Source organism: Phyllostomus hastatus, unplaced genomic scaffold, assembly GCF_019186645.2.
Source record: "Phyllostomus hastatus isolate PE091 unplaced genomic scaffold, TTU_PhHast_1.1 phas_scaffold_317, whole genome shotgun sequence".
NCBI classification, from domain to species: Eukaryota; Metazoa; Chordata; class Mammalia; order Chiroptera; family Phyllostomidae; genus Phyllostomus; species Phyllostomus hastatus.
In genome coordinates, this window is record NW_025334023.1 from 20,959,243 (window position 1) to 20,979,823 (window position 20,581).

A 20,581-nucleotide genomic window follows, 5' to 3' on the forward strand; every position below is an offset into this window, starting at 1 on the left:
AAGCTTAATTAAAAAAAAACTCTTTAAATCCCTGAAAATGTTTCAGTCATCAGCAGTTTCCCCATGCAACTTTAAAAATTTAAAAATTATAGTTTTTACACTATATTTTACTATTAATTCAATTTGTACAGTGATAGATAAAACAGAAATAATCGATGCATGAAGTTTATATTTACATAATTCTAATAAAACTTACTTGATAAACAAGTGAACATTAAGCTAAATTTAAACAGTGCCAGAAAAATGAAGAGAGTCACTTTCAACTAGCATTTTCTGACAAATAATAGTGACAGAAAGTAGCAAAAAACTTCTTAAATAGGCTGTAATATCAAAATAAACTTTAGAAGTGCATACAGGACACAACTGTATGTGACAACATCCATGTAATAGATGGTCCTCACAAAACTTTTTTTCAAGCAATAAATAAAAACAAGTCATTTAATAGTTTTTCAAGTATTTTGATATTAGAACTGCTTTTTTAAATTCTCAAAGCTAGAAGTTATATTTAACTACAATTAACAGCTTCATTTTGATGAAGAGAAGAACCTCTACGATACAAATGTCATCCAGGTAGGAAGATCAAACCCCTGATTACCAGAAAACCTGTTTGCAGCACAGTCTTTGACTCCCTACTTCCTCTACCCCACATTCATTGAGTTGAAAATGCTAATTCCTTAAGCGTAGTACCATCTCTTCACCTGGGCTCCCATAGTAGTCTACTCACTGGTACCACTTTTACAAGAGAATTTTATTATTTATTTATTTAAGTCTAAAGCAGTCCAAGGAAGATATTCACAATACCCTAAACAGAACTGTTATTTATATACAGAAAACAAATATATCTTTTAAAAACAGTTCTACATACACTATTTGAGTTTAAGAATAACCTCAAATTTATACAACTAACTTCACAATACACAAGGCAAATACTCTAGCATCTTTTTAGCACAAAATTTCACTGCATTTAATTATGCAAGGACTGAAGGCAACAATCAGGGTTGACTTACTGACCAACAGACTCTGAAATGAATGAGCACTCTTAAGGGATGTCATCTACCAATAAATACATCAACAGCTACATACATAAAACTGAACAAAAAAGACAAAAATCTATGTTTACTGAGTTTATAATCAGTTAGCTTCAACAGGTTCTCCAGTGAGAGACAGTTAACTTACTATTAATTTTGTCCCAACTCCAGAATGGGACCCAGTGAATCCTTAAAATAGTGTCTGCTACATAAACCATTGGGCGTGGGGGGTGATGAAATCAAGAGCCCGCTAGGCACACTGAGTGAATTCAAAGAAAATAAATTTAAAAAGTAGGGAGAAAGAAACCAAGTCCACACCAGTGCGAGTGAGCTGACACATACCATCGAACCAAGTTGTTCTTTCTTGAGAAAAATCACTGTGTGTGTGGGAGTAGAAGTAGTCAGGACACTGATAGATAAGCTGTGCAAATTCTTATCTGCCCTGTGATGAGCACTAAATGAAAATGTAAGAATAGACAGGTACACAAAGGGCATGCTTTGTCTTCAAATACAGAAGACAATGATAATAATTTTATATCATTGTCTGGAAACAGTGATTATTTTGTCACCCACAAGAAGAGATCTGTACCAGTCCTAACAAGAAAGTCTGCACACCCTCCAGCTGAGAGAGGATAAAAGTGATCCTATTACATCATCTGGAGCCCATCCAAACTACATAATTTCTGAAACATAACCTATATCAGTCTGAACATGTGTAGAGGAAAAACAGAAACATCTGTATTTTAGCCAACTCTTCCCCAGAAGAGTTTTTTTTTTTAAGATTTAAAAAAAAAAGTCATCCAGGTGAGCTTGGTAAATTTTAACTATGACTATCACTGGTAAGTTTCAAGCAGAGTCTCAGAAATCTCCATTTATTTATTTAGCTCATGTCTAACCTCAGCACTTGGCTATTTTAACACACTTCCTTACTCTACATAATTAACAACAAAGGGTCCTTACACATCTCAGTCACCACCTCTGGGTGAGTGTTTTACCCTACACCCAGTTTTCATGAAATAAAACTAACTGCTTACATCTCCATGGCTAGTTTATAGGTTAAAAAAATACTCTCTCCAAAATAATATAAAATGTAAACTGTAATTGAAAAAACTTAAGAAAGTAAAACTAAAAAAATAAAATTGTTCTGCAAAAAAGTAAAAATCTTTATATTAATGCTATTCTATGACATTGACTATAGTCTATTAAAGACACACACAGGCAGGCTAATTTTCTGAGCTATCTATTAAAAGAAAACAACCTATACTAAAATAAAACCAACTTATATACTGCTGGGAGTTTACCTACGTAAGTATACCAATTATTTAATTTAGACATGCATAAATATTTCCCTTAGCCTACCACCAACTATGTGGATGAAAACTAGAAGGAATGTAGGAAGAAAGACACACTCTAACTTCATAAAACTTACTTTAAAGTCCTACTTTTAAAATCTGTGTACACTAGACAAATTACTTGAAAATGACATACAGATATGATTATCTCCATTATCATTTATAGGTCCTGATTGGTCCCTGTTGTATTTCAGTGAAGCCCAGTAGAGGCAATGAAAGTAGCAGATCACTGAAAAAGACATATCAACTATATACTAGGGAGGATCCCCCCCCAAAAAAGAATTCATTTATTAAAAATTGCGTATTTATTCTTACATGTTAAACTTCAGCCACCTTCAAAGTACTCTCCATTCGATACAATACACCTGTTGAGACCTTTATCCCACTGTTCTAAAGTTTTTGAACTCGACAATTTTGATGCCTGTTAGTGCTTGTCCGTTACTTGTTTAACCTCTTCCACGTTGGCAAAACGTTTCCCTTTGAGGACATTTTTCATTCAGGGGAACAACAACAAAAAAATCACTCAGGGAGAGAGTAGGTGAATAGGGAGGGTGGGGGCATGGGGGCCATGCCATTTTTGGTCTAACAGTGCTAAACACTCAGTGTAGTGTGGACAGATGTGCTCATAAATCACCCATCATGAAATGGGCAAATGTGCTGAAAGTCTTCAAAAAAAATTCACTGAAGCTGATTGTAACCTCTCACAGCAACACCAGCTGGTACACTCATACAGATGGGTTCCCAGAACACTCACCTAGTGGAAGAAACCCTACAAGGGGCCCACCCTTCCAGAAGATAATTCCTGTTTTTTTGGGGTCTCCCCTCATACTCTCAGAGAGGTATTTTATTATTATATTCATAAACTAATAACTGCATTCCATTAAAAAGAACAATGAGCTTAGAAAAGGGTCCCTGGAAATTATGAATGAGAAACAGCTTTTGGGGGGTAAAACTCAACATAAAAGTTAAAAGCTAAAGTTAAAGGAATCTCCCAGAAAGCATAACAAAAAGCTAAGTGAAGGAAAATAGGGGTTAAAGACAATAAAATTATAAAATTACCCTGGCTGGTGTAGCTCAGTGGATTGATTGTACATGGGCTGCAAACCAAAGGGTCACCAATTCATTCCAGTCAGGGCACATGCCTGGGTTGTGGACCAGGTCCCTGGTAGGGGGCACGTGAGAAGCCACCACACAATGATACTTCTCTCCTTCTCTGTCTCCTCCCCTTCCCCTCTCTCTAAAAGTAAGTAAATAAAATCCTTTAAAAATTAAAAAAAAAAAAAGAAAAAGAATTATTCTCACTAGCCATTCCAGGAAAAGAGAACAGATAAAACAGACTGGAAGAAATTATGTAAGAACTAATAAAAAAATCTCTCCCAGGATTGAAGGACAGTTGGGCAAGTACACTGCAAAATGTTAAGGGACACCATTCACAATGAAGACAATGTCCAAGCTATGCAATCTTTACAAATGAATTTTAAAAAGGTATATACCAAGGCACATCATGAAATTTAGGACCACCCACCAAAAGATAAAAAAAAATATTAAAATCTCCAAGGAAGCAAATTGGGTTTAATTGATCAATAAGAAAACTAGAAGCTAGACTAAAATGACATGTTGACTTTTAAAACTCCAAGGAAAAATAAACAAACCTTGAATTCTACAACCAAACTGCCCATCAAAAGTTAACAGATAAAGACATTTTTAAACATAAAAGATCTCAATACCATTACCTACCATGTACCTTTTTTCTCAGCAAATTCCTGTGGGATAAGCCAACTCTAAGAGTGAGTAAATCAAGAAAGAGAAAAGTGATAAATAGGGTAACCAACCAACAAGAGTGATGTGGGGACCTGCCAGGGTAAGAGTGAAGGAAAGTCCCAGCACAAATAATATGAACATCTTTTGTAATAAAAAAACATATACCTTATTTTCAAAACCGTTAAATCTGATACATTAGGGAGGAGGAAGAGAAAGGGAGGACAATTTCATTAATATAAAAGAATACCACATTCATGCTTGTACATTAAAAAATCCACATTTTACCCTCATCTCCCAGATGGTAGGGTTTAGTTCCTTCCCTAAAGCCAATTCCATATTAAGGTCACTTCTGAATATGTGAGACGTTAAATTTCAAACTTTGTAGTTCACATTTAATATTGTGAAAGCACATAGTAGCACTCTGAAGAAAGTTTTTACTATAAAGCCCAAATCAAATTAGTCTATAGATAAGTTTTCATGAATATCAAAACAGACATCTCTCTAAACATACTTACAGGTAACATAAAGACCTCACTTTAAAAACAAACAAACAAACAAAACCCTCCTCACTTTAGGTTAAGTAAGCAGTTGAAAGAGGAAGAAGGAAGGAGTTTTTAACCAAGAGAACCTTCACCACCCTTAAATGAGGACCCAGCTGAAGAGTTGTTAAGTCCAGTGAAGAGATAAGAGAACCACACTAAAGTGAAGAAAGGTAAGTAATAGCACTACCACTTATAAAGCATTTTAAATACTTGGTGGAAACAGCAATAATTTAATAGATACCTCCATTTGCATTATTTTGTTAATTTGCAACATTATTCAGAGACACAACATATTATTTAATGTATTAAAAATTATGCTTCTTGTCATGCTAAGAACCAAATGAAAATTAAACTAATGACCACTTTTTCTTGTCTAAAATATTAAAAGGAGTAATAAGAAAAAAAGACCATTGTGATGTATACTAAACTACTTTGTTTGCCTTTAGAAGGGGTCAAGCCCTACCCACACAGAAGTGCTTCCGGTGTGGCAGTACTCGTTCTCCAGAAATTCAGTGCTACAGTACTTAAGCAACCACAACCACGAAACAATTCTTCTTCATAAAAACAGCAATGTTCCTTTCAGGGCTTGAAGTTCTGATTAATCCTAGAATCAGAAGATCTTTTTTGTAAGAACTGCATCACTTAGTAACCATAGTTATAGAACTACACAGCCCTTTAAGAACTTCCTTTATACATTGCTACTCAACTATTATTAAACTTTCAAGCCATAATTAATGGTTAAATTATGCTATTACTGAAGTTGGCAAATTAAGTTTGAATAATCTTAAGTCTTAACAACTGATTTTTAAAATGACTTCACTTTGATTTGCCCTAAGCCTAAACTACACCATACAATTTGAGAACCTAAAGGTTAGGTTTCGAGTTTACCTCTTCCCTAAAGCCTTAAAGTAAAAGATAGTTCAGTTATTAGGCTAATATTAGCATTAGTATTTTAAGATGCTAATGTGCATTATATTTCTAACTACAAAGTAAAACCTATTTTTCCACACTCTAGTGAAGACTGATCTCAGGGAATCAAAAACATTTTTAAAAATATTTTAATTACTCAAAAACCACCTAGGTATTTTTTTCTTAATAGTTAACATTAGGCTTTTTGGGAGGAATATTTTTAATGTTATTTTTAAAAGAAAATTAACTCACCATTTTATAGCCTCCTGAGAGTTTGCTGCATTTAAACATCTAGTCAGTTAACTAAACTTTAACCTTTCTTAGTTCACGCTAAAAATACTCATTATTTTCCCCAGGAAATACATTAATCTCTATATTCTATTTACTCTGTCACATCCACTATCTTCCAACTGTTTTTCTTCTGCCACTGTATTCAACAGTTCCTCCAGAGTTTTTCTGCCTAAATCATTGTGGCACCATGGGCCATTCTTCCCTGAGATGCCCACCCACTGAGCAGAAGCAAGCATTTTTTTCTTAACACTGAGGGCACACTTTAATCTTCTCTCCCCACTCAACGTCAACAACAAGACAAACAGGCAGAGACTGGCCCTGTCCTCACAGAGGGAAATACTTTGTGATTACAACTTGAATTGCTTTTTGCAACTTAATCAATATTAAATGACAATATTACAAACTTTTCACTTTTAAAAGGAAATCATATCAAGTTACACTAGATACACAGCGAAACAAAAAAAAGTATAGCTTTAATCCTTATGAAATTATTTCTTTTAAAAATACCTAATCTTTATAATGGTAACAATACACATTGCGAAGTGTTTACAGCCTTCTGGGAATGAGACAAGTGTTTGGGTGAGGCATATATCAAATTATAACAGAAAAAGTTTAATTCATCTCCTTTAATTGATAGATTTCTAAGGTAGCTTTAATTAGAGCAGTGGAGGATTAACTTCTGAAATAAAAAAGAAATCAAACCATTAATAGTGATCAATAACATCTGCTGCAAGGCAAGTTCATTTAATGTTGTAAAATTGGCTAATTCGTATTACATACAATGTTGAAAATCTCTGAAAAAATACCTTTTTAAACTGTGGATCAAGATGCTCAACATAACCTTTACACAGATCACAGCTGTGAGAAACCTTGAATTTTCAAGGTTTAAAACACTGTGGCCAGTTACTCAGAAAGTGATAAGTAACAGAAATGAAACAAAATAATCCTTTAAAAATGAGAACATTATTAAAACAATGCAAATCTACAAATTTTTAAGACCACTAGATCACATTTCTTAAATCACAGTATAAAGTCCAATATTGTACATTACATATAAGAAGTTCTTTGAACATGGAAATAGTTACAAGGTATCAGATTCAATAAAATATATCTGAGAAAAACACTCCTTGTAACCAGAGATATTACAGAATACTAATTCAGGAAGTTATTCACCAGCTTATAAAGAAATAGGAAGCTGTTGACCAACTACTTGAAGAACTATTTCCTGTAGGAAAACTGTAAGACAGATGAAGAAGGCAATAATTTTCAGAGTAATAGAGAGAAAGGATTCTTTTAAAATAAAAGCTCAATATAGAACTTCAAAGAAATTAGTTTTAAACAGTAAATTTAGTAGAACACGTTACATGTAATATACAGACTAAACTTTTTTTACATAGTTCACAATCGTACCAGATCTTAAGTGTGTGTCATTGATAAATATAGCCGGTGCCACCATTATTTTACTTTATCACCTGCCAAACTAAGGTATGTCTTCTCCAGAAGACATCACTGACCTAAGAAGGGCTTTAAAAATACCGCGGCTGCCTGTCTATAATCCTTCAGTAATTGTGCTGCCTTGAAACTGGAGGATAGGACAACTGTTTTCCAAAAGCCATTCATCTGTTGTCACAAGGCAACACTTAGTTGTTTCCAAAGTCAACATTTATGTTTTTAATCAAATTACATTACCTTCCAAGTCTGGACCTTTTATAATCCAATTTCTTCACGACAAGTATAAATCTCAGTAAATTATGTACTTGTAACTTAAAAGTTAGTTCCCACAAGTATCTACAAAGATGTTTAGTAAAATGTAATTTTTTCACATGCAACTAGTTTAAGTCTTTATTCTCTGTCTAGTGACAACAAGAATCTTCTTTAAATACAAGGGGAAGAAAACATGTAAGCACTGATTGCAAAGAGAGCCCGAATTTAAAATATCAAAACTAGAATAAAAAATGAACTTTGACAGAAGCAACTTGGCTCTGAAAGCTTCATTCATCATCTTTGACTCAGAGTAAGGACAGATTAACCACTTCCCTGTGCAGTATACAAAAATAAGTTATTTATGATAACTCATAGAGCCCATATCATTATGGAAGTAGCTAACAACTGGATGTAAACTAATCTTCTTGTAACTTTTTCCAAATTGCATACTGTTCATAAAGCAGATACTCTTTAGAAGAATAATATCCATCTTCTATATCCAATTTTTAGGAGCCCTCTCTATAATTCCTGACAGGTACCAACAAACCTATGAGAAAATTATTCCACTGAGTCAAAAAATCCTCATGTTTCTTAATATATAAGTCTAATTTTACTGCCACACGAAAGGCCCTCGAATATATTTTACCCCATTTTTTAGGTCTATTTAACATCTGTTACAGTTACAGAATTTTTTATGACAACTTTTAAGATTTACTTAGCAACTTTCAATAATGAAATTAAAAAATCTTGAACAATCATGTTTATATCTTTTTTCCCCAGGGTTTTTTTCTTTTTCCAGGTGAGCTTCTGTCCACTCCTGCAACCATTACTCTAAATTTGTAATTTTTATATCACTTTGGCCTGATTTACCACCCCCCCAGCCCCCACTAGAGATAGGGTGTTCAGAGTGATGCGGTGGGTATGTGTATACATTCTTCATTAATCCTTCTGTATCAATATCTTTAAGAGAAACACTTCTCAAAGGAAGAACCACTGGAGACTTTAAAAAATAAATTATATAACATTCATTTCAGCTCAAAACAAAAAGATCATTCATAATGAAAATGTAGGCAGATATCACCAATAAACAATTATTAGAAGACACAAAAGACTAAGGGGAGCATAAATGTTGCTCTTTAACCTTATACTTTCAGCTACAGAATCAACCAAAGAAAGAAGGCAAGCAGGCTATTAAGCTGTTTAAAAATCTCCCCAGGTCAGCATGTGACCCAGCAGGGAGAGGTTCAAAAGAAGTACAGCCTTCCTCCAGCTACCCCCACCAACAACTTGTTTTGTTTCCACTCCTTTTCCCTTAAAGACACATCCTCACAGCTAGCAACTCTTTCAATCATTTACTTTGGATGTCTGCTTGAGAAGAAATGATCTTGCTCATTCAGATGAGTTTGCCAGACTTGTATGTACTTTCCAGTCTCAGGCCCTTTATTGTTCTGGTTGAAACCTGACACTTTGAAATGGATACCAGGACACCAGAAAACGAATTAAAAGAAAAAAAGTGCAGGAAAGGGGGTAAAAAACTGCAGAAACATTTCAAGATCAAAATTTTTCCCCTGCTTATTTCCTAAATAAGCTTGTCACAAAACTGTACCTTACATTACAAAGTAACAACCTACCCTAAAAGCCAATTAATATAAAATACTAAGACTCACACAATAAAACAATATCATTAATTGTATTATTTGATCTAATAAATATTACATTTACTTTAGGAGTAGACGGTCAAGACAAATCTCAATAACAGTTTGTTTTTCACTTTATTAAAAGTGAAAATACTACCTAATTAAATATTACCAAATAACTATTCTTTTAAACAACAATTTCAGTCTGTAATAACTACTTTTAGAAAATGTTTTGTATACATTTAAACAAGCCAGATAAAAAAAATTATTAAGGTCTTATCTATAATTCCAAAGCAGACGGGGATAAAATTCTATTTTATCTTTTCAGCTTTAATGAAATTTTACCATTTTGTTAAAGACAGAAAGCCTGATAAAAATAAGTGACCCAATGGCCTTGTTCTTGTTTTCCCAGAGAGGATGAATTAGATTTTGAAGACCTGCTAGTTTGAAAGAAGTCTGCCAGTAAGAGATTGTATATCAAACCTGAAAATTCTGTTTCTTGTTACATTTTGTGGGCTGAACGGGGCAGTTACCTCATAAATCACATCAAACTGCAGCTAAAAAGTTTGTCATTTCACAATCTAAAATACTGTAAAAGTAGACACCCAAAGAAGTCCTACTTATTTTGTTCTTCTCTAACAAAATATTTAAAAAGATATGACTATGTTTCATATTTCATAAGACTATGTTAGCCCTATAATTCTCACAATCTGAAATTTTTCCATGGTATTCTTTCAGTTCTGAACTAGGTTAATTAATAGGTCTGGCACAAACTCAAAATGAGAATACCCAAATTGCCACAAGAGATTATTAAAAGGCTCTGAAACAAGAATGAATCAAGCATTCAAAATTTACCCAAGCTAAAAAGGTATTTACATCATACCAAACAAAAAAATTATGAAGCTGTAACTGAACATGACAAATATTGATATAAAAATAAATGACATTTTAATTCTTCATACCATTTTATTGTCTTCCAAAATACATTTTCCTTAGAAAAGTCTCTCCCTCTATTTTTTTCACTTACTTTAAGAAGTATCTCTGACCAGAAGATGTCTTCGCCATCTCCCAGCCTGCTGGCAGAGGTACATCATCAGGTATTTCAAAAGAAGACTGTCGAAGGTGTTGAGCAGTGGGTGTGGCTGCTGGGCCAGAGACCACTCCAGTGGGGGTCAGTGTCCCAGGAGACACGGCTCCCAGCTGCAGGGAAGCTGGAGAGGAATGAGCTCGAACATGCTGTGGAGTCAGGGCTCCTGCACTGCCTGCATCAGTACTGGCCTATGGGAATATTAAAATGAAAACTTCTTTAAAATTGTATTTTTTTTTAATTTGTTTACTGATTTGAGTGAGAGAGGAACATCAATACATTATTCCTCTTATTTATGCATTCACTGGTTGACTTTTGTATGTGCCCTGACTGGAGATGGAACTCACCACCTTGGTGTATCAGGGAGTGCTCCAACCAACTGAACTACCTTTTTAAATAGTCCCTTTAAATTTCCTAGATAGATTTCCACTGCAACCAAATATCTAGGTACCAATGGCAAATCTCAACATCTGACACAGAGGAATATAGGTTTGCAGGATATTTTGAAATGGTTTAAGTAATTTTAATATATACTCTTACAAACACAGGTAATTTTATCAATCAGCAATCCATGTTAGCGAATTCTCTACCCACTAGATGGTTGATGTGCTTTCTACATATTTTAAAGGCAAATCGTACAGAATTAAGAAAACATCCATAAAACAATAAATGTTGAATTTTACAACCTTATTTCTATAAGGCCAATGCAGTATGGGTGCTTTTCCAAGCTCTAAAATGTTCCAGGGCCCTGGTCAGGTATCTCAGTTGGTTAGCATAAGTCCCCAACCTTTTTGGCACCAGGGACTGATTTTGTGGAAGACAATTTTTCCACAGACAGCAGGGGGTCGGGGGATGGCTCTGTAGCCTGGGTCCTAAAAGGCCATGGACAGGGACCAGGAAGGTCCATGTCCTTGGGACTGGCAACCCCTGGGTTACAGCATACTCACTTCCAATAAGCCAAAGTTGCAGGTTCAATCCCCAGTCAGGTCACATACAAGAGAGTCAACCAATGAATGTATGAATAAATGGAACAACAAATCAGTGTTTCCCTCTCTCTCAATCAATAAATAAGATTTTTTAAAAAAATGTTTCAGGTATAAACACAACCCAAAGAAAATAATAACTATCCAAGGTTATTTTTTTTTACTAGTTTTTAAGTAGTATTTTTTTTCTAAGCCAGGCCCTAAACACAACTGTCATCTTTTTTCTCATTATAAACAAATGCCATCAATAAAACAATCACAAGTTACACAACTTTTAACAAATGCATTAGATTTAAAAGTAGCAAAGCCACCCAAATGCATGAAATAAAAACCCAACCATGTATTTGTACCTAGATGATAAAAATGTCAACAGTTCAATTACAATATAACTCAAGAGCTTACACACTTACATATTTACCACTGTGTAACAGCAGAAAAAAATTCTGTACTCAGATGCCAAAGGTCTAGGTTCCAGTCAAAACTGGCTAGTGTAAATATCTTAATCTCTGTCTCAGTTCTCTCATCTGTAAAGTAGCTTTTTTCATGGTGAAAAAATGGATATTACATATGATTGATTTTTATATCCATTACTTTGTGAATAATAGTGTTTACAACCCATATTCACACTGTTCATATCTGTTATTTAAATCCCACTATTAGAATTAGTGGTTGATGATCAAAAAGTTAGAATTTCCTATATGTAAGGAAGGGAAACGGGAAGCAATTAGAAGAGGCATTTATGCCTCAAAGTCATATACATTTCTGAGTTTCCAATCAGAATATATTTCAATTAGGAAATCATTAGCAGAAATTAAAGTCAAACTTACAGATGCACAATAGTTAAGAAACTTACTATTAACAAAACTAAGACCACTGTATAAATCCATAAATTGCTGGATATAAATTGTACTATTATTTACTAGAAGAATAACTATACTTTTCCGTTGCAATTCTTTTTGGCTTATAGGTGCCACAAAATGGGGAATTCAATCTCTTATGTGTATTATACTTTCAAAACACATTAACCAGCAGCAGAGCCGTATAGCCCGTGGGGTGCAATGCCAGCACACATTTACCCATAATGAGTCCAGAAACCCACATCCAGGGTTAAGAGAAAAAGGCATAAAGCCTACTTCTCACATTAAGTGTTTTAGGAAAGCAGCTAAATTGTTTTTACTTCCTCCTTCTTAACCCAGGTTTTTGTCAGCAGGTTAAGTGAGTTTTTCTAAATTCCAAAATCCCTTGGTGTTCGGCAGAACATACAACAGGCTTGCAAATAGGGAGGGAGGGAGGGAGGGAGGGAGGGGGCGAGGGGGCGAGGATAGGGTTGATATCTCTGCTTTTCACTCAAGTTACAGCCCAAGTGGACTAACTACATTGGAGTATTTGGAAAACCAATTAACTTTCGGGCAAAGTTCCTAAATTGAAGTTTAGCCTGAAGCAAGTTCTTAAAAAAAAAAAAAGGTTAAGAAAGAAAGAAAACCTACACTAAACAAATCTGGGACCTGCCGGAATGTTAACACTTTTATAATAGTTTCACTTCTTGTTGCAACAAATCGACAAAATAATCGAACGCTGTGAATGTGTAACAGCCATGTTCATATCCTCAATAAGAATTAAAAAGTAATGGCGAGCCTCGAGTTAGTCATCGCTTCCCCAACAGTAACTTTTAATCACAGCTGAACTAGGCAGGACTGGGCCTATGAGTCAACCTGCAATGTATTATCAAAGGGCTGTGTTAAAACCAAGGCACAGTAAAGCGCAACTCAGGTCCTACGCAACGTGCAGATGTGGCTAGTTTAAAAGCATTTCAGCAGACTGTAAATAATAGTCTACAATTGGGAAACCAACACGTGAACCTACTATGTTTGATAAGAGCAAGCCTCCCTTAGTTCCAAAGCACAAGTGAAGCAAAGGGGTGAGAGTACTAACTCTATAAACAACTTCCAGGAAAGTCTGGATCCAGTATTCAGAAAGCGCCGGGGCCGCGAGGAAAAATAAATGCTTTCGGGAGGGGGAGGGGAAGGGGGAGAAAGAGCAAGAAACTGAAGGGACTAGTTCTACCCCCACCCCTAATCAACACTGGAAAACAAGAGAACAATTATTTGACTCCCCAGGAGACTGAAGCGGACCGAGAGGCCCCGAAGGAAAGGGGCGGGGGTCGAGGCTCAACTTCACAAACTCGGCCGCCGCTGGCAACTCACCCACACACAAATGCCAGAGGCCCCCCTCCCCCTCCCCCAGCGTTGCGGCGGCAGCGGCGGCGGCGAGAGCGAAGGTGCTGAGCGCGCGGAGGCGCGCGCATTGTGCAAGCCCACCGCGGCCCGGGCCGACTCTCCCCACCCCCTTCCTTCCTACCCACCTCCCCCGCCAACCTCTCGGGAACCCCAGGAAAAAAGAAAGGAAGGGGAAAGCACGCCCCCCGCGGCTGCAACCGCAGAGGAACTCCGAGGGGAAAAACAAATCTCGGCCCCGGACTCCGGGAGAAGCGGGGAGCCGGTAACTCTGGCCCAGCAGATGCCTCCAGTTTCTCCACTTCTCGGGAGACCACCCCCGATCCCTGACCAGCTAGAGCTCCCGGACCCCCCTCTCCCGGCCAGGGCTGGCCGCCGCTGCTTCCGAGCGCCCACGGGCTCGGGACCCGCCCAACGGGGACGTGGGCAGAAGAGCAGCGAGGTTACCTGTCGGGAGTGGGATTTGGGCTCTGGAGGCTTGAAGAAGGAGTCAGGCAGCTTCCGGAGCCTCATGGGCACGGTCTGGGGAACGTTGGCCGTCTTGGGGTTCATGACGGCGTTGAAAAGCGCCTCCAGGTCGGTCTCCGAGTCCCCTCGGACATGCACGATCTGGTGTCCGGCCGGGGGGGCCTGCGGCGCCGCCTGGGACCCTGGGGGTGCCGGCTGCCCAGGTCCGGACGGCGGGCCCTGCCCCTGTGGGGGCTGCGCGGGCGGCTGCCCTTGGCCCTGGGGGGCTGGCTGAGGCGGCGGCTGCTGCCCGGGATCCATGGTTTCTGCCTACCCCGAAGCGCACCCGGACCAGGCGGGCGAGGGCTCCGCCCGCGCGCCCCGGCTCGACGAGCCCAGACGCGAGAAGCGATGAGGGCTGCGGGCCGGGCTGTTCTGGACGGCGGGAGCAACGCTCTCTACGCTCTCAGGGCCGGGGGGCTGCGCGGCGGCCCCGCATCCCCCGCCCCGGCGCCTCCGCCCCCGCCCTGCGCCCCGGCTCCACTGGTCTGGCGGCTGCGCTCCGGGAGGGGCTGCAAGAAACCGGGACCTGCGGCGCCTGAGAACTTTTTTCCTTCACTCCCTAGACGGATGCCGGACAGCTACTTGCCTATCCCCTCCCCCTTTCTCTTTTACTTCCTTTTCTTGTTCCTTCCTTCCTCCCTTTCTTTTCCCCGGCGGCGGCTGCGCCCGACTGAGACAGAAACTCGCCTCAGACGCCAAAACTAAAGTTGAGAGAACCGCCCGCCCGAGCCGCTCACCGGCTCCGCCTCCTCCCGGCTCTTCCTTCCTCTGCGCGCCCGCCCGCACTGGATCCGGGCCGGCAGCCGAGGGAAACTTTCCTCTGCGAGTTGCTGCATTCCAGCAGACTCCCGGCCTCCAACGCCTCTCCTTGCCGCGAGTGACCAATTCGCCCAGTTCAGGCCTCTGCAGGGGCTTCCCGGGACCCGGCCAGAGTTCTGTGAAGACTCGATGACCAACGTGGAGTCCAGTCTGGGTCGGAGCTCGGTCTCTGCGGGGAGCACGGCAGCCCGTGGCCGCAGGAAGTCCTCCCTCCCACCCTGGCGCTTTCCCGGCCAGTTCCTTGGGAAAGATTTAAAGGGTTTGCAGTTCACCCCGAGATACGAAATGGCTAAGGCCGAAAGCAGTCTGGAGGGGTCGTGTAAAAACACTTAAGCTCTCCCTGCGTTAGCTTAACTAGACCAGCTGAAGGGCCGTGCAGGCTTAAAGCCTCAAGGATAGGTTGGGGTTAAAATAGATACCCATTAACAGGCTGCTGACTTAAATGAGGGTCCATTTAGTTTTTAACATTAACTTGATTTTTTATTGTGTAATACGCAACCCCCCTTCAAAGGGATAATCGATTAATGTGAAGCTTTGAGATTACTAGAAAAACAAAATTGCCTTTTTTAAAAGTGAAAACGTTCTTGGCAGTGAAACTTGAAACACAGTTATGAAAACCTCAGCAGAAAAAAAATCAGTGCTTCAGCTGCAAGCATTCCTCTGTATACCTGCTTCTCATCCTCAAGGGTATGGGAATCCACCCCCACACCCGTCTTTCTTATCCCTGTGCCTGGCACAAGGGTGAACTCGGTGGATGTCGACTGAATAACAAATGAATAGGAGAGGAGCACACCCCAGGCACCTGGTTCTCTGTGGCAGTGCAAGGAGTCTATTTGAAATCATTAAAACCAATGAAAAAAAAAAGTTCAATCCATTCATTCTGATTTTTTAAATAAGCAGCTTTATTGAGATAGAAACATACTATACAGTTCCTCTAAGCAATTCGATGTTTTTAGTATATTCACAGGATTATGCAATATCTCTTGATTTTAAATCCACTAACATATTCTAAACAAACCTAGTTTCTTGTCTTAAAGAGTTTGCCTGCAATGCTAGTGTAACAAATGTATAAATAGGTTTAAGCTAGAGAATATACCTCAGGAAAAGGCAATCTCCCTCCAGCCAGGACATGCCCAAGAGAATTCTGAGGAAGGATCTGTATCACTTGGTGTGGGAGGGTGGGGTCAGGGGGAAGTGGCTTCAGTCCCTCAAGATTCTAAAGCAAGGTCCTAGTCAACTGCTGTGGACCTCAATTTCATCTGAAGAAATGAATCCCCCTCAGTGAAACCCCTGACGCTCCTGAGATTTATCTCCACCCCCATACCAAAATGTCAAGTGCATTTAACCATAAACTTGTGGGTTCTGGAGTTACAGAGATTTGAGTTCAGATCCCAGTTCCACCATTTACCAGCTGAGAGACTTTGGACGAGTTGCTTATTTTCTGTTCTTTTAACTTCTTTAATATTGTGGTCAGGGGTAATAACAGCTACTTCATATGTTGAGGCATTAAATGAATCAATGGACATAAACTGAGTACTTAGCCCAGGTTTTGCCTGTAATGAGTTCTGTATAAATGGCAGCTATCACTGTCCATGTTCATAGATTACTTCACATGCAGTGACATGGCCTCTCCTTTGCAGCAACCCTCCTCAGAATCCTGTTGGCAGTCTCATGTCCACTAAGCAATCCACACAAAGCCTTTGAACAGAAACTATACATTAAAAACTTTAACTGAAAAAAAAATTAAGACCCAAAGAGATTAAAAACCTGGGATTGTAATAGAAGCTGTCCCTTAACTAGAGCATATACTACTATGAACACTATAATTAAAGAGCTTAGGGTACAGCAGAGGTTGCTTTGTTCAATATTGTTTCACCAGCCATTAAAATGAGAACAAAATTGCTTTGATAAGTGGATTGAAAGGCTGTTCGGAGTGATTTTATGTTCTGTAAGCACCTCTGTAGTATCAACTAAGATTTTGCAAGTTACTATACCTCATCTACAAAATTTCAATCACAGGTTAGTGTGGGATAGTGATAACATGTATTCAACCCTTTGTCCCCTCTCTTCTGCTCTAGGCCCGCTTTTGGAGCAGTTATCAATTTAAGGCACCTTAGGATAGGGAGTCTCCATACAAAGACCCACCATTATCCTGGGTCATTTTCAATGTCCATGTCACAAAACACTAGCTCTCAACTACAGCAGACCCTCATCTTCACTCCACATTAGCCACCTACTCCTATGTCCACACCCCATTATCATCCAGAAATACTTCAGCTGTGAAATCAAACTACGTAATACTATTCTCTTAATAGCATTTGGTTCTCTGGTTTCATCACTCAAACCTCACTTATTGTTAACCTCTCTTTCTTACCAACCTATCACTCCCCCCTGTTTTCATTTCTTTCTCAATTCAGTTTAGAAATCATAACTCATTGCCTCAACCTTATAACCATCTATGCCTGCAATTCCATTGCCCCATGTAGTTCAATGAACTGAATCTTCTAAACTATTAATCTAGTCATCTGTCTTTTCTGTCCCAACATCTAAAGCTTGTGGGGTCCTGGGCCCCACATTTATTGAAAGCTTCAAATGAAAAGCTTTTGACATTTTGTTGAACCAAGAATGTACTATCATCCCAAAGATATACCAACACAATTAGAAGAAAAATCCATTGTAGAATTTTAAACTTTGTCCTATTATCAAATGACACTCTGTAATGCGTTATGAATTAATATTTTAAGTAAATTCTGTAATTATCTGGTGAACAGCACAAATTCTGTAAATATCTGGTAATCATTATGTGTTAAAAGCATTAATTTGTTAAGTGTAGACATTTGAAACATACCTTGGTTTTATAACCCTCTCTTGGCATTCTAGCATTCTAGTACACTGGGTGTTTGAAAAGAAATATCCAGCCCTCTCAGTCTCTGAAAAGCCTGCCTGACACCCAGGTTCCCGGGGAAAGTTGTAGGGAATCTCTCAAGTGAGTGAATTGGTGTCCTTCCATATTTATAGTTTCTAACCATGTTTCCCTGTGTTTACAATCAGCTTCTCACTCATAGGATCACTTTACCACTCTCCTCATCATGGTTATTCATCATCCACCCATGCTTCAGAAAATCACATCATCTCCAACTGCTCAGAGAATGGAGGTCACCATGCACAAAACCCCTAAAAATCTTTCCTTAAACCCACAGAATCATTCATATAAGCCTTTCCCTGCACATGTACATTTTTGGAAAGAGCAGTCCACATGCTTGTTCTTTTCTTCCTCACCTTTTGTTCATTTACCCTCTGACTCAACACATCCATAACTGAACTCTTTACCTCTACCCTCTTCCACCTCCAACCACACACACACCCTCCCAAGCCACATCCTCTCTCTGATTCACCATCTCAGTTAATGGCATCATGATCCACTCCTTTATTCAAGCTATAAAACGGTGTCCTCTTAATCACTTCCCTTTACATCTCTTACATCCAGCCAGTTAACAATTTATGTTAACGTTCTTTCAGATCTCTGAAAGTCTGCTGCCCATCTCCATGTCCATTTCTACTTCCCTTCATGTTTTACAGAGCTTCAAAAATCATGATTTTGATTCCCATGATTCAAAATCATGTCCCTGCTTCTAGTTTTACATGGCTCCATCAGACTTCTATTCTAATGTCAGACTGATCTTTCTAACATGCAGGTCTGATCATGGTATGAAATCTTTCAAGACAAATTTAAACCCTTTACCATGGAATATAAGGTTCTTAGGCATTCCACACCCCAACTGATCTCCTCAGCTGATGTCTTGCAACTCACCTGTTAGTGTTACGCTTTCCAGGCATACTGAAACACTTGTGGTTCCTTGTATCAGCCATTTTTCCTCTCATCCTTTGCCCTCTGAAGATGTTCTTGCTGTTTGGAACTCCCTTTTCTCTTGGTTTGCCTTAGTACTTAACCTTCAACCCATGTATCTACCTCTAACACAAAGCCCTCTTTGGCTCTCCCCTTCTCACTGGTCCCCACCCCACACACTAGGTGAAAGGCTTCTCCTCCAGGTTCTCACAGAATCCACCCACCACCTCCAACATGGCATTTACCAGTTCGTTGTAATTGTTTATGTGTCTGTGTCCCCAACACCACTCTGGGTGTATCTGCAACAATTTCTCCCATCTCTTTATCCCCATGCCAGCAATGGTTAACAATAGGAACTCAGTAAATACAGAAAAGAAGGAAGGGAGAAAGCTAAGGAGGTAACCCAGAGCCCAAGAGTAGAGGTATGGGTTTGACTCTCAAGCAGCTAACTTGAGGTCATGATTCAAATTCTGAAAATTCAGTTTCCACAGGCCAGACAGATATTTATCATATATCTAAGAATGTACAACATTTAATAAACACTAATGAATTTTCTTGAATTTTCAGGTGTTCTTGATGGAGTAAAAGTAACAGTTACCATTGTGCAAGACATTGTGCTAAATACTCTAAATGGAGTATCTCATTTAGTCCTTATAACAATTCTTTAAAATTAAAACTAAAATGTCTTACAGATGAAGAAACTGAGGCACAGAGGAGTTAAATAACTTGCCCGAAGTTGTACTGTTGGTATATGATAGAACTGAATTGAATTTGAATTGACATTTCTGATTCCAGAGCTCAAACACCCCATCAGGAATATTATGTTTAATTTAAGACAGTTCAAAAGGGTTATTGACAAATTTGTGAATGTGGTATAAGGGGGTATAGGAACCCTGTCATTTATGGAGTATTTTATTTATTTTTTTGACCAACAAATTCTGATTTAGGGGGATGTAGTCTTACAAACGTTAAGGACAAAGCTGGGTTGGTCTCTGGAGAGTCAGATTGGAAGTGTAAAGAATCAGTCTTTCATTCCAAAGGAGTTTAGAAAAGAATTACTGGACAATATACTTTTTAAGGCTTTTCGTACTGCAAGGGACATAGTTTACCTCCGTTAATGAGGGTCTAACTTAAGAATTCACAGAGAGAAAGGGAGAAACAGACCTAGCATGTGTTGCTGGGCTTCGTGGAGCTCTGTGTCTTGCTCAGGATTCACTGTAATTCTAACTACATTGGCGGTGATCTCCTAATCCCCGAGAATCAATCACTCTGTAAATTCCCTGTCATAGTAATCCACTGCTGGGAATCAGCTTCCCTTGCTGCTAAAACTAGAGAAGTCCTTGCCTCTTTTCCTCATGATTTTTGTTTGCTCTTGGCTTCAATAGCCTCAAAGCTTCTGCTTATTCCCTTCTGTTTCTGGATCTTCTCACTCTCTGCTAACTATATGTCTGGCATGGAGTGGATAAAATTAAGATGAAACAGTTGTATAAGTACTTGTAAAGTGCTTATTATGTGCCAGGAAATGGCAGTAATTGGTATAATAATACCTATTTCATAGAAAATAATGAGGATTAAATAAATAAAATAAGAAGCGTGAATGAGTTTTTATTTTATTATGTGGATTAAGAAAGCCTGAAATTGACTGGGTATGATTACATGATAAGGAATTAAGAACAGTTTGCTGAAGAAAAGTTCTCCTTGACCTAACAGAATTTGACTGGCAACTCTGAAGATATTATTTCAGAGTTCTCCACTTCAATATTTAGAAGATATTTTGTGTATGCTTGTGAATTAACAGCCCTGACATTATTTTCATTCTAATTCATGTTCTGAATTCTCAAATATAAAATGTTTATTACCACAGCCTTTGGCGGTTC

At 38.7% G+C, this 20,581-nt stretch overlaps 1 protein-coding gene across 13 annotated transcripts in view; it reads right to left on the bottom strand.

Annotated features, from left to right (window-relative positions):
- The window catches only part of YAP1 (Yes1 associated transcriptional regulator), a 120,185-nt gene extending 104,530 nt beyond the window's left edge, over positions 1-15,655 (bottom strand). For 5 of the 13 annotated variants that reach the window (XM_045817949.1, XM_045817945.1, XM_045817940.1 and 2 more), the window contains exons 1-2: positions 13,976-14,752; positions 10,252-10,502 (exon numbers count right to left, since the gene is read on the bottom strand). In XM_045817949.1, coding sequence (XP_045673905.1) covers positions 10,252-10,502; positions 13,976-14,296 — 572 coding nt within the window. In that variant the 5' untranslated portion in view covers positions 14,297-14,752. Of the gene's footprint in view, positions 1-10,251; positions 10,503-13,975; positions 14,755-14,775 lie in introns of those variants that run through there. The other 8 variants (XM_045817951.1, XM_045817943.1, XM_045817939.1 and 5 more) reach the window with 4 other exon arrangements.
- Positions 15,656-20,581: the final 4,926 nt, after the last annotated feature.